Genomic DNA, 12590 nt, shown 5'->3' with positions numbered 1-12590 from the left:
CGGAAGGTAGGTGAAACATAATCCAGTCCCACTCAGCACTTGGAGCGTCCACGCACACGCACCTGAAGATTCTCTTCTGACCGTTGAAAGTTAGACAGCACGGGATACACGGTTGGATCTGTTTGGACCACGGAGAATTCCATCAACGCGCGTGACTCCTGATAACTCCTCGATTTTAGCCAGTTTCACATCTCTGACCAGAACAGCGCTTCGAGAACACCGTCTCACGAATTGTCGAAAACGCGCTCCGAAAGCAGAGCGCCAGCGCTTTTTTACGGAGTTCCGCGGGGGCATTTTCGGGATGACAATGTTGCGAAAAACAAACAGGATGCCGGGGTAAAACGCGTTTTTGGCCGGCAAAGCGTTTGGTTGAACCACCTAACAACAACCACTTTCTTTTCCTTCACACTTCTTACCTTTAATAATTTTCAAATAATATTAAAAAATTTATTTAAATAAAAATTAAAAACCCGTTGTTTTTCCATTAAAGCATTAATAATATAAATTAATATTTATTTATTTTTGAGTATAAAACTATAAATCATCCTCTCTTTCCTCTTTTTCCGTTTTCAAAGCCTTCTTTCTCTATTCCATCTACTGTTCCTCTCTCCTTTTTCTCTCTCTTATTCGCCCGGAAAACCTCCCTTTCTAGCCGGGAAACCGCTTTTATCTCCGGCGGCGAGGCTGCTAACTCGCCGGAAAATTCTGCGCTTCTCTCATTGTCTTCTTTTCTGGATTTTTTTGGCCGGGTTCGTGGCTCGGTCTAGGAAGCCTTCGGATCTCTGAGTCTGACTCGGTTCTTTCGCGCTCGTGGTGGTTGGCGAGAATGTGGCGGACCTGGTTGTCGGCAAAGGTTCGTTGTTGATTGTTCGTGACGGAGATCGTGAACTAGGGTTTGGTTTTCCTGATTTTCGTTTCGGTTTTTTCTTGTTTTGGTGGAAGAGAGAAGACGGAGCCGTCCAGAGGAGGATTTCGGAATGAGATGGTATGTGATTGGGGCTTTTGGATTTTTTCTCTCCCATTATTATTTTATTCTTGTGATAATTTATTTTTATTTAATGTTTGATACATTTTTTCTTCATCTCGCTTGTTCAGATCTGAGACATTGTTTGAGTGCTTAATAATTTTCGCCATATTTTCGTTGGTTTGTTTTTTTGATTGTTTTGGCTCACTTTTTAAATATAATTTTTTTTAATAAAAAAATTTGTAACAGCTCTCATCAGATTAATTTATTCTTATTTTGATTTAGAAATATATGGAGTTTATATTCTGAAGATTACAATGCGATCACCATGTTTCTCTCTCTCTCTCTCTCTCTTTTTTTTCAATAATTATTATTTTTTTTGATTTTTGATTTTTATTTTTAATTTTGAAGTTTGTTGTTTAAATTATAGATGGTAAGCATTTCCGTAGGAAAAATGAAAGGAAGGGATAATACCCCTCCTTTTTTCTTTCTTTCTTCATTTTGACAAATGTTCTATTCAAAACAGCAACAATTCAACTTGGAAACAGGGGAAGCCCATTTGATAACTGTATTGTCCTGGTGCATCAGAGGTTGGTTTGACCGGGCTTTTCTTTGAATTTATCTGGATAATTTTGAGAATTTGGAATGAAGAATATGTGGACTGTGATATGGGTGTTTTGGGCTTATTATTGGATGTGAATCCAATTGACTTGGATTACAGTGATGTGTCTGTGGTTGATATGATGATGATTACATGCGGTTTAGGCAATTTTCTTGAAATTTGAAGTCTGGATTTAAATTCAGGAAGGAAGATGTATGGGTATGGGTACGGTTTACCCAAGATTGACTGGGTCATGTTAGTTGATTTTGATGTATTGGAGATTCTGAAAATCCTAATTCTTCAATTTATTTTGATATGTCAGAAATTCTGAAAATGCTAATTCTTCAGTCTAATGTTTAATTCATAATTCAATGCAACTGACATCAAAAGGAGAGTGATGTTACTGCCATTAGCCATGAGAAGGATATTATGTCTTAGAGTGCGCTGTTGCATCAGATGGTTGTTTGAATGAATGAATGAATGAAGTTAATCCCATCTAAAGGAGATTGAGATCATTGTGATGGTTGTTTGAATGCAGTTTCTTTGCAAATGAATTTAATGTAGGATAAAGAATCGTTTATTTGTCTTTGGATTTGGTGCCTTGGACAACCATTTTTCTCTTCTGCTCCAATGCCTTACAGATGTTTTGGAATCACTAGGGTTCTAGTTGAAAGATCTGCAGAGAAGATGACCTGTCCTTCATCTTGAACCAACAGATTTCTAGTGGATTAATGCATAACATCTTGGTGTGGTGACAGTTATGGAGTTTATCTGGGGAACAACTTACTGCTATAATGTGTCTGGAAAATGATGCTGATGCTTCACATTAAATATTGATCGCTTCTTAAGTTAGTTTGCCAGTCTGATTCACAACCCATGCTAATTAATCAAGAAATCTCTCTTCTTTAAGAAGCTTCAATGGCAAAGTCATACATCTATTAATACTTGCTGGAGAAATGACTTTGAAATGAGCATTTTATTCTCTACCACTGGCCTTGTCGTATCATGATATCCAGCTGTGCCTGATTGGGGAGGTGGCATGGGTTGAACTAGGGTGAAGCTCTTTCACCTCAGTATATTTGTAAGATTGTTGAATGTTGAATGGTGATATCCTTCCTCCAGATCAGTGTTTAGGTGGATGGTTGGATGCATTTCTCGGTTATGAAACTTAACATATCTTATCCCTTGAAAAAAATCTTGATTGTGGATGGTGGTTATAAAGCACTGATCCTTCTGGGAACTTGGAAACTTAAGTATCAAATCTATTCCATTGTCAGGCACTTAATATATGGGATCGGATGATTGTTTAATTTTTTATGTAGTCTGAGTTTAAACCACTAGTACTGCTATAAGTCAGAAGACAAAAAGAATGATATGTGTATTTAGAGACACATGATACCAAAAAATAATACTGTGATAAGAATGTATTGTTGATTAAGACAACATGTGATATGAAATTTTAACTACAGTTGCCTACTCTCTGTTTAGATAAGTATTATTGTTCTTCACACTGATAACTTGAGAATGTTGAACAGAATGTTGTAGCCTTATATATGGATCAGGTCATCTTTTCCATTAGACATCAGCTAACTTTTTTTCCTTTTTGTTGCTTCAATTTTTTAACAGGTGGAAGGAAGGGTTTGTTTGTCTAGAGAGGCTAAAAATGGGTTAGAATTTCTGAGGCACAAACGGCTTCAGCGAATGAAATCAAGAACTGCCGATCAGACTGTAAGTGTCAGTAACATGATGACTAGAAGTGGAGGAGATGCTTTAAGACCTTCATCATCATGTGGTGTGAGATTACATGGTAATACAGATTCATTTTATAGATCCAGTGGAGCTCTAAATGAGAAGGATGCCTTTTCAAAGCGTAAGGTGGATAAGTTTGATACAACTGATCTAGAATGGATTGATAAAATTCCAGAATGCCCTGTTTACCGTCCAACAAAGGAGGATTTTGAGGACCCACTGGTTTATTTGCAAAAGATAGCTCCAGAAGCTTCAAAATATGGTAATGTCTTCAACTGCATTGCATTGAATTATGGTTCTGGTAGGATTTCATGACCATTGTTTTGCATTGTTGAAAAAAGGCCATATATATGTATGGTTTATATGTCTGTATGCATATAGTCTTTATGATTGCTCCAATTTATCTTCTTCATTTCTGAAGATCTTAACTTTGGTGGTTTGATGGCCTTCTAATCACTTGAATTGAGTTTGCACTAACTTCTCTCCTTGTTCTTCTCTATCAACTTTCAGGTATATGCAAAATTATTTCCCCTTTGAGTGCTTCTGTACCTGCTGGGGTTGTATTGATGAAGGAGAAAATGGGTTTCAAGTTTACAACTAGAGTACAACCTCTTCGTCTTGCTGAGTGGGATAGTGATGACAAAGTCACCTTTTTCATGAGTGGAAGGTTTGTTTCTTATTAAGTGGAAATGCAAATTTTTTACTTAATTATTTTTCTGTATTTGAATGTGAACATGATTTTTCAGAAATTATACATTTCGTGATTTCGAGAAAATGGCGAACAAGGTTTTTGCTCGTAGATATTGTAGTGCTGGATGTCTTCCTTCCTCGTACTTGGAAAAAGAATTTTGGCATGAAATAGCTTGTGGAAAGACAGAAACAGTTGAATATGCATGTGATGTTGATGGTAGTGCCTTTTCATCTTCCCCCAATGATCAGCTCGGAAAAAGCAAATGGAATTTAAAGGTGTTGATTCACTATTTTTACTCTCTGCTTTCTAGAGGTTCTTTTCCTTAATTCAAACGTCAGAGATGGTGGCATATAACCCTTTCTAGCACTTTTTAGTGGTGATACAACACTATAACCATCTGAGTAGCTTTTGAATTCAAGACAAGGAGAGACATAGAATGATATTATAACTGCATGCCCTAGCTTGGCAATACTGACCTCCGGCAATGAACCAAAGGGCTCATGTTCAAGCCTCCCCAGTATTTAAGTGGTGTATGGTAGAGGGGTGAGCCCTTATTAGTTGGATTTGCTTTACCCACAGTTGGGATAAATTCCTAGCTGTCATTGTAGGGATGAGAAAATTCTTAGGAAAGGAAATACAGATAACCATGATTCTCTGACTTAGAGGACATTTTATTTATGTGTTATTTTTTCAGCATTTTATCATCTTTTGCTGTGCCTTTTGGAAGTAGCATGCTATTCCTGGTTTTTACAATTATTTACTTTGTCCCTGAATATGATATCCTTATTGATTTTACAACATTTGTCCTTGGCATGCTTGATTTATGTTTAGTGTTTAAAGCTGCTCTTAATACAAAAACTTCTTTCTTTCTTTCTTTCTTTCTTTCTTTCTTCAACCTGTTTGTTTTTGTCTTTTAAATTTACCCTTCTGTTTTTTACTAGATGCATAGATGCATTCTGGAATAAAGTTATTACCATTATTTGGAATTAGTTTCATGATATTCTTGAACTTCTCTCATCTGTCCTGTTCTCCTCTTGTGGTTTCAGAAACTTTCCCGGCTGCCCAAGTCTATTTTACGTCTTCTAGAATCTGAAATTCCGGTACTGGGACAATATTTCTTTAGTTGAATTGTGATTTTATTTTATTTTTTATTTTGTGCTCTTTCTGACTTACATTGGGTTTATTTCAGGGAGTAACTGATCCCATGCTTTACATTGGAATGCTATTTAGTATGTTTGCTTGGCATGTGGAGGATCATTACTTGTATAGGTATATGTTAGACTAATTTGAGTTCTGTTCATTCTAATGATATTTCTTGTTCATATGCTCAAATGTTTACCTTTTTACTCTCTTTGCTTGCAGTATCAATTATCATCACTGTGGGGCATCGAAGACTTGGTATGGCATTCCAGGTCATGCGGCTTTGGAATTTGAAAAGGTGGTTAGGGAACATGTGTATACACGTGATATTCTATCAGCTGATGGAGAGGATGGAGCTTTTGATGTACTTTTGGGCAAAACTACTTTGTTTCCTCCAAATATTTTGTTAGAACATGATGTTCCTGTCTACAAGGCTGTGCAAAAGCCAGGGGAATTTGTAATCACCTTTCCTAGAGCATATCATGCTGGATTCAGTCATGGTGAGTTATTTCTTTTTGTTTTGTCCTACAGTTTGGAAGCAAATGAAATATTGTCAATCAGATCTGCCATTGATTACTTTCTGTATGCGTATTCTTATTTTGCATTATTACTGTATCAGAATTGTATAAATTCTAATTGTTTGTTTTTTAAAATTTTAGGTTTCAATTGTGGTGAGGCAGTAAACTTTGCGATTGGTGATTGGTTCCCGCTAGGGGCAGTTGCTAGCCGACGATATGCACTTCTTAACAGGATGCCTCTCCTTCCTCATGAAGAACTCCTGTGCAAAGAAGCAATGCTTCTCTATACGAGTTTAGAACTTGAAGACCCAGATTATTCATCTACTGACTTGGCATCTCAACATTCCATGAAGCTTTCTTTTGTGAATCTGATGCGGTTCCAGCACAATGCTCGCTGGGCTTTAATGAAATCAAGGGCATGTACAGCAATATTTCCAAATTCTGGTGGAACTGTTCTCTGCAGCCTATGCAAACGTGACTGCTATGTTGCATATCTTAACTGCAACTGTTACTTGCATCCTGTGTGCCTTCGGCATGGTATAATCCAATTTCTAGCTTTAAGATAATGTTGGTCTTTTCTTTTCCCTTTTGTTTGGTGGATCTTTTATGTCACTTCAATTCTTTCTTATATTCTTGATTTCTAAATCCAGATGTTAACTCGCTTAAGTTACCATGTGGGAGCAATCATAATCATACCCTCTCTTTGAGGGAAGACATTTCAGAAATGGAAGCTGCAGCTAAGAGGTTTGAGCAGGAGGAAGAAATATTTCAGGAGATTCAACATGCTAAAAGTGATGATGACTTATCTCCTCTGTCAGATATGTTCTTAATTTCTGAAGAGGATGGATACTATCCTTATTGTGAGATAGACTTTGGACTGGTCCCTGGGATTCCAGTAGCTACCCAGGATGAGTCACCAGAGCTAGAGCAGAGTGCTCCTAGCCAGCCTCCTTTCAACAGTGGGAGAGAATATTTTAGAACTGAAATGTCAGATGCTTCCCTTTCTTGTGCTGCATCAACTCTTTGCTCTTTTCTAAAACCAGTTGAGAGCTCTTCCATACCCAGGAATGTAAGATTTAGCTCTCTGAGTTCCATATGTTGTTTATCCCCTGTTTTATTGTTTTATTCTCTGGCATTACTTAAGTTTTTCTGCACTAAGAGTCTTGAAGTAGATCAACACTACTTCAAATTTGTAGTCAACTGATGTACAACTTTTGATTTCTATATTTTCCCAACCAGGTACAGGGGGATGCTAAGTTTAACTTAGGAGATCATGTTTCTAGAAAGTTTTCTGAAGATATATCCCAAAATATACATGAATCTTGTCTATCCTCTCTATCATGTGATGAATGCTTGAGTACCCATCAAAATTTTCATGGATCAGAGGTTAAGCCTATCATAGATCAAGACAGTGATGATTCTGATTCAGAAATATTCAGGGTTAAACGCCGTTCTTCTGTTAAGGTGGAGAAAAGAAATGCAAATGATGCCTCATCTGTTAAGCATTTTGATCATCAGGTTAGTTCCAGAATTCTTTCTGAACTAAATTTTTTGATATGTGATATAGGTCTAACTTGTCAAATGTAACCGTTACTGCCTAATTATGAACATCTGCCTATTGTTCTTTGTGTCATATTTATGCATTGCTCATTTTCACTTTGCAATCTGTAGTTTTCTATTAACAGTACCATGTGATATTATGATCTGATTTATGCTTAATTCTAGGAGTTGGTAAGTTTTGCTCGTTTGGATCTGAACCTAATTCTTGGAAGTTTACAAAAGTTGATAGTGTCTGTCCCTCTCTTACACATGCATGCGCACACATGTACACACAGGAGACCCTCCTAGATGTCTAATGTAAATTAGTACAGCACTCACATCACGTTTCTTTGTTAGAAAAAAAGACATCACAAAGCAGTAGCTCTAGGAGGTCAAATTTGAAAATATGTCCACCAGTCCCCTGTAATCTCATTATACTTCAGACTTGCACATGGAGAAGGAGATATTTTATTTCAGACTGACCCTCTGGCAATCTGCTGTTTTATTTAATATTTACTATCATGATGTATTTTAAGAGGGGCTGAGACATGGATATCCTTCTGATCATTTCTACCTCTTTCACAATGTGTCAACAATTATATTCTGGAATCTGGGATTGGTAGATTAAACACCTGTCAAAGGTTTCTGTTCCATTAAGGGGGTTGCACGATAAAATTTTCCATTGGGGAAAAGGAAAAAAAAATAAAAATGGAACTGCCTTCTGGATTTTATGTGGAGGATGTCTGTTGAGATTTTTGTTGTTTCCATTTCTTGAAAACCTAAAAGCAATCCTAGTAATTTCTGAGTTTCCCTGATTATGTCTTGCAGCTGTTCCATCAGCAAATGCTGCATTTTTTAAAACCCTGTTTTAGGTTAGAAACTAATCATGGGTATGGTACTCTGTTTTCATTCTAGGATCAAAGATTAATGGCTCAAACTTATTCTCTTCTAGGGAGGGGGGAGGTAGAGAGGGAGAAAAAGAAAAATAAAAAGAAAAAAAAGATTGGAAAACATTGAGGACTCAATTACAGTTGTTGTGGTTTAGATTATTCCTAATCTCTAACAATATTCTTATCCCTACTTTATCTAATTCCTATATCTAATCTATAAACCTCGCCTTGTGTTTTAATTCTGAATGGTTTTCAAGTTGCCTTGACTACCTTGCAATCTTTTTCTCATTGTTTTGGTTGTTGGGTTGGAGAAACTTGCATAATATTTTTTGTATAGTTTATTGATTGATAGGTAGCTGCTTGTGAGGGGGAAGTCTAAGAGCTGAATTAATATCCTTCCCTTTCTAATTTGATCTATTTTAGTTCCGCTGCCTGATGCTGTGAAGTAGATGCAGTAGTGGCGTCCATATATAGAGCGCCATAATGTATATCTTCTTTGGTTAAGATGAAAAATGTTCGAGACAAGCAAGGAAGGTTGAGAATGTACTATACTCTATCTTGGATTGCCCCTCATGTTAGGTGTAGTTAATCTAAGGTAACTAGTGGATGAGAAGTGTATAAAATGAGTTAGGCAAAGAATATAATGGTGATAATTCTAGTTATTTAATGGTCTTTCCAGGCCTTTTGGTCTCCCTTTATTTCCCAGTTTACAATAAGATTGTGGTTCTTTAATCCCTTTTTTCCCTTATCCTACTAGGGAGTTGCAAGTATCATGCCAATTAAGGCATCAGGGCAATGCTTTGGTCCTTTAGTCCCTTTATGTGAGTTGTGGCCTATAGGTTTTCCTGGGGTGTCTATCACACTATAATTTCTTTTTGTTGATCATCTTCTGATTTCATCATCTTAGCAAGCCTATCTCCAGCATATCTTATGATGCAGTAAGTGATGTACCATGTGCCAGGTCCCATTGTGTGTTCCGTGGCAGATGTTGCTATCCATGTTCTGAACAATACTGTCCATAATAATTAAGTTTTGATTTTCAGCATGACTTTTCAGTATTGCATTTGTGGATGGATGGAAATGGAACATTGTGGAACTTGTAACCAGGCGGATGGTTGCATTTTTCAACTTATCAGTTTGGAGTTTTAGAGGATACTTCCATTTACACAAATAACGTGGTTTGCGATTGGCATTCATTTGAATGTTAATTACTAGACTGGTGGTCTTATGGTATTTGCTGCCAGTATGGTTTGGTTCACCAAACAAGATTAGGTGTTCACCTAACTTAAAATCATACATTTAGAATATAAAGGTTAAAGTTTAAGCAAGAGTGGAACACAAAATATATGGACTGCAACTAGAATGGAAAATGAGGGAACAGTGAATATTGGTGGCATAACTGGAAGTGGCCATTTTTATTATCTTGTATAAGATATGGAGATTAGAGATAATTTGACCTATAGAAGTAGAGGATGAATGGAGCAGTGTTTTTGCATATAGTCCTAGAATACCTACCAAGTTAAATGCACAAGTTTTATAAGGCTGCTATAGATCTTGCTGTGCTGTATAGTATTGAATGTTTGGCAGTTTAGCCGCATAATGTTCAAACAGTGTCTCCAAAGCAAGGATTATTAACATAGGGAGTGCAGTGCAAAAGGAAAAAAAAAAAAAGTTGATGGAATAAGAAATGAACGCGTTTGTAAGAGAAGTTGTGATGCAGGACAACCCTAAGATGGTTGCCTACACTCAAAGTAAGTGGGCTAGGGTTTTTATTTTTCGAGTGTAAGAAGAGGAACAAGGAATAAAGTTTATTGTGAAAAAATAGAGAGAAAGTAGAGATGACCAAGTAAAGATGGAAACCTTAGAGTCTTACTAAGGCCTTCTAGGAGTCTCAACTAGAAGAAAATCAATGGAGTCTCATAATTGCAACAATTGCAATGAAAAAAACATAATATTATTAATATCAATCAATTCATTTTTTAAGTTAAACTGATTAGCTTTATTTATAGGTTTCTCTAAAAAATTCAAAGTCTACTAAGATTCTAATAACTTATTATGACTTTAATTCTTATTATAATATTCAAAGTTTATTAGGATTCTAATAACCTATTATGACTCTAATTCTAATTATCTTATAACCTAATTAGCTAATTCTAATTTGATTCTAACAAATACTAATCTTACTTTACTTCCAACTAATACTAATTTTAATTTAATTCCATTTAATATTAATCATAATTTAATTTTAAGTAATACTAATTCTACTTTAATTGCAGCTAATGCAAATTCCTTTTCTTGGTGTATATTTTAGAGATTCATCCTCATCAAGTTGGAGGTAATATCAGTTGACAACAAGATTAGGCAAAATCCTCTAATGTGGTTTGATCATGTGTAACATCAGTTGACAACAGGATTAGGCAAAATCCTCTAATGTGGTTTAATCATGTCCACCAAAGTTCAATGTGATGTGTTATGATGGAGGCCACATTGTTAATGTTCTCTGTTCTGTTCGTGCATTTGTATCTGCATCATGTAGATTTGCTAAAGTTTGCCACATTTGTGTATAATCTTTGGGAAGAGGTAGAACTTGGTATCAGTTTTTTTTCCATTCGTGTACTTGTATCTGCATTTTGTGGACTCAATTAAAAGTTTCTATTAAGAAACTTTCTAGTACAATTTATCTACTACTATTTGTCAGCCCCGGATCCTTCTAGTTCAAACCTCATAGTTTGCTTCTTTTTTATGTTCTTACTCTGTTTTTGATTGTTTAATGCTCTACTGAAGTGTTAGCACTAATCATTTTTTTTTTTTTTTTTTAATATACTGATCTTGAATTCTGGCGGGTAAAGTGTGTTTCTCATCATATTCATGATATATGCAGGGGCTTAAACGACTGAAGAAACTCCAGCCTCAAGGAAGATGTGGGCAATTGACTTTATCAGAGTGCTCAATGACTAATGAACAGAACCGAAGTTTTAGCTCCAGCTCTCATCATTCCAAGCGAAGCACTGATAATGTTCCAAGAGACAGGTTCTCTGCAGGAACCACCATGCCAATCTCCATTAAGTTTAAGAAGATGGCAAATGAGGAAGCAATGAGTAGACAGAGAGAACACCACAGGAAGGATAGGTTTCATGATTTGGGAAAGACAATGAGAGAACCACCGTCTATAGAGATTGGGCCGAAGCGTCTAAAAGTCAGAGGTCCATCATTTCTAGGATGGGAGAGCAGGTTGGATTGAAGATCAGATCATCTCCAGAAAATGATTCAGAAATCTGGTTGGCCTGCCTCTGGAGTGTCTTCTAGGGCCTGACTTTGCTAACTTTGTTTTCTCTAATGGGGTTCTAACAACACGGTAAAGCAAAAAGAATTTGATTCCGGGGAGCAGCGACTGAAATTAACCAACTTTTAGAAGGAAAGAAATTTATATTCTTTTGTGCAGGACCTGAAATTGGGGCAGACCTGCACGGATGGTGATTCTTGGGGTTCTCAGGCCGGGGGGTGTTTTTCGTCTTTGGCAGGAGAACCTTCCCTGCAAGCAGAGAGAACGTAGACATATTTTGGTTAGTGTGACTCCTGTAAATTTGTTTTTTTTTTTTCTTTTCAACCAGTTAAAATTGCCATCAATTCTTGTGCGGCCTGTGGGCATTCCCACTGGTCCTCTCTCTCATTGAAGTTGTCTGCTGCTTCCCTTTCTAGGGTTCTTTATTCTTTTTTTTTTTTTTTTTTTTTGTAGCAATGGGTCTTGCACCTTGGACTACTTCAATAAAATTGCAGAGAAATGTCCTTTTTTCTCTAGTTATCTTTCTGTTGTGTGTGTGTGTGTGTGTTTTTTTTTTTGTTACTTATATGGGGATAAATTAATTTCCTTGAGGCACAAGAAAACAATGGTTAGGTTTCAATATGTTGGAAATTAATTTCCAATTGTTCACTCTCTCGGTCTGACCCACTATCTAATGGCCTTATGCTTTATTTCTTGAATGTGGAAACTATTTCCAGCTAGGAATACAGCCCATTTTGTGTTGGAATTTGGGCCAGAGGTGTGGGCTTGGTATTATGGCCCTAAATCCAATATGTCCTTTTGTATTTGCAAATTTTTGTTTTGGGTTATTATTATTATGATCATCACCATCATCTTTAAATAATATTGCTATATTATCTTTAAATATTTTGAATCTATAAGTCCTTTGTTGCATTTCTAGCTTAACATGTCTTTTTTGGGTAGCAAGGCATACACTTTTTCAAATCTCTGCTAAAATTTTTTAGTCTTTGACGTACGAAAGACAAGTTACCAAGGAACCGTGCATAACACTGAATAGGGAACCGTCGAATACACCAACTAAGCCTAACATGTGGAATGGGTGCATAAGGATGTTGTGCTCAGCCTGGAATACAATAATGAAGTTGAAGGTACCAGAGATTCCTAGAAGAAGTTATGAATGATGAAATGGAGTTAGGGGGGCCAAGCCCAATAATTGAAATGTGGGCTACTTGATTC

General features: G+C 36.5%; 1 protein-coding gene across 2 annotated transcripts; it reads left to right on the top strand.

The window, feature by feature from the left end:
- The first annotated feature begins 542 nt into the window (after positions 1–542).
- On the top strand, positions 543–11890 carry LOC100266131 (lysine-specific demethylase JMJ13). 2 transcript variants are annotated; one of them, XM_010664820.3, is made up of 11 exons: positions 543–985; positions 3192–3576; positions 3825–3981; positions 4061–4280; positions 5052–5105; positions 5195–5274; positions 5368–5645; positions 5805–6200; positions 6314–6732; positions 6909–7181; positions 10974–11890. In XM_010664820.3, the coding sequence occupies exons 1-11, from the start codon at positions 983–985 to the stop codon at positions 11331–11333; spliced, it is 2625 nt and encodes an 874-aa protein (XP_010663122.1). In that variant the 5' UTR covers positions 543–982; the 3' UTR covers positions 11334–11890. The 2 variants fall into 2 exon arrangements, with proteins under 2 accessions (XP_010663122.1, XP_010663114.1); XM_010664812.3 differs by having other exon boundaries at positions 544–985; positions 6903–7181.
- Positions 11891–12590: the final 700 nt, after the last annotated feature.

The sequence above is a fragment of the Vitis vinifera genome, chromosome 2 (genome assembly GCF_030704535.1).
Source record: "Vitis vinifera cultivar Pinot Noir 40024 chromosome 2, ASM3070453v1".
Taxonomy (NCBI): domain Eukaryota; kingdom Viridiplantae; phylum Streptophyta; class Magnoliopsida; order Vitales; family Vitaceae; genus Vitis; species Vitis vinifera.
The sequence above is the reverse complement of the archived record's forward strand: the minus strand, read 5'-3'. Positions and strand labels throughout refer to the sequence as shown.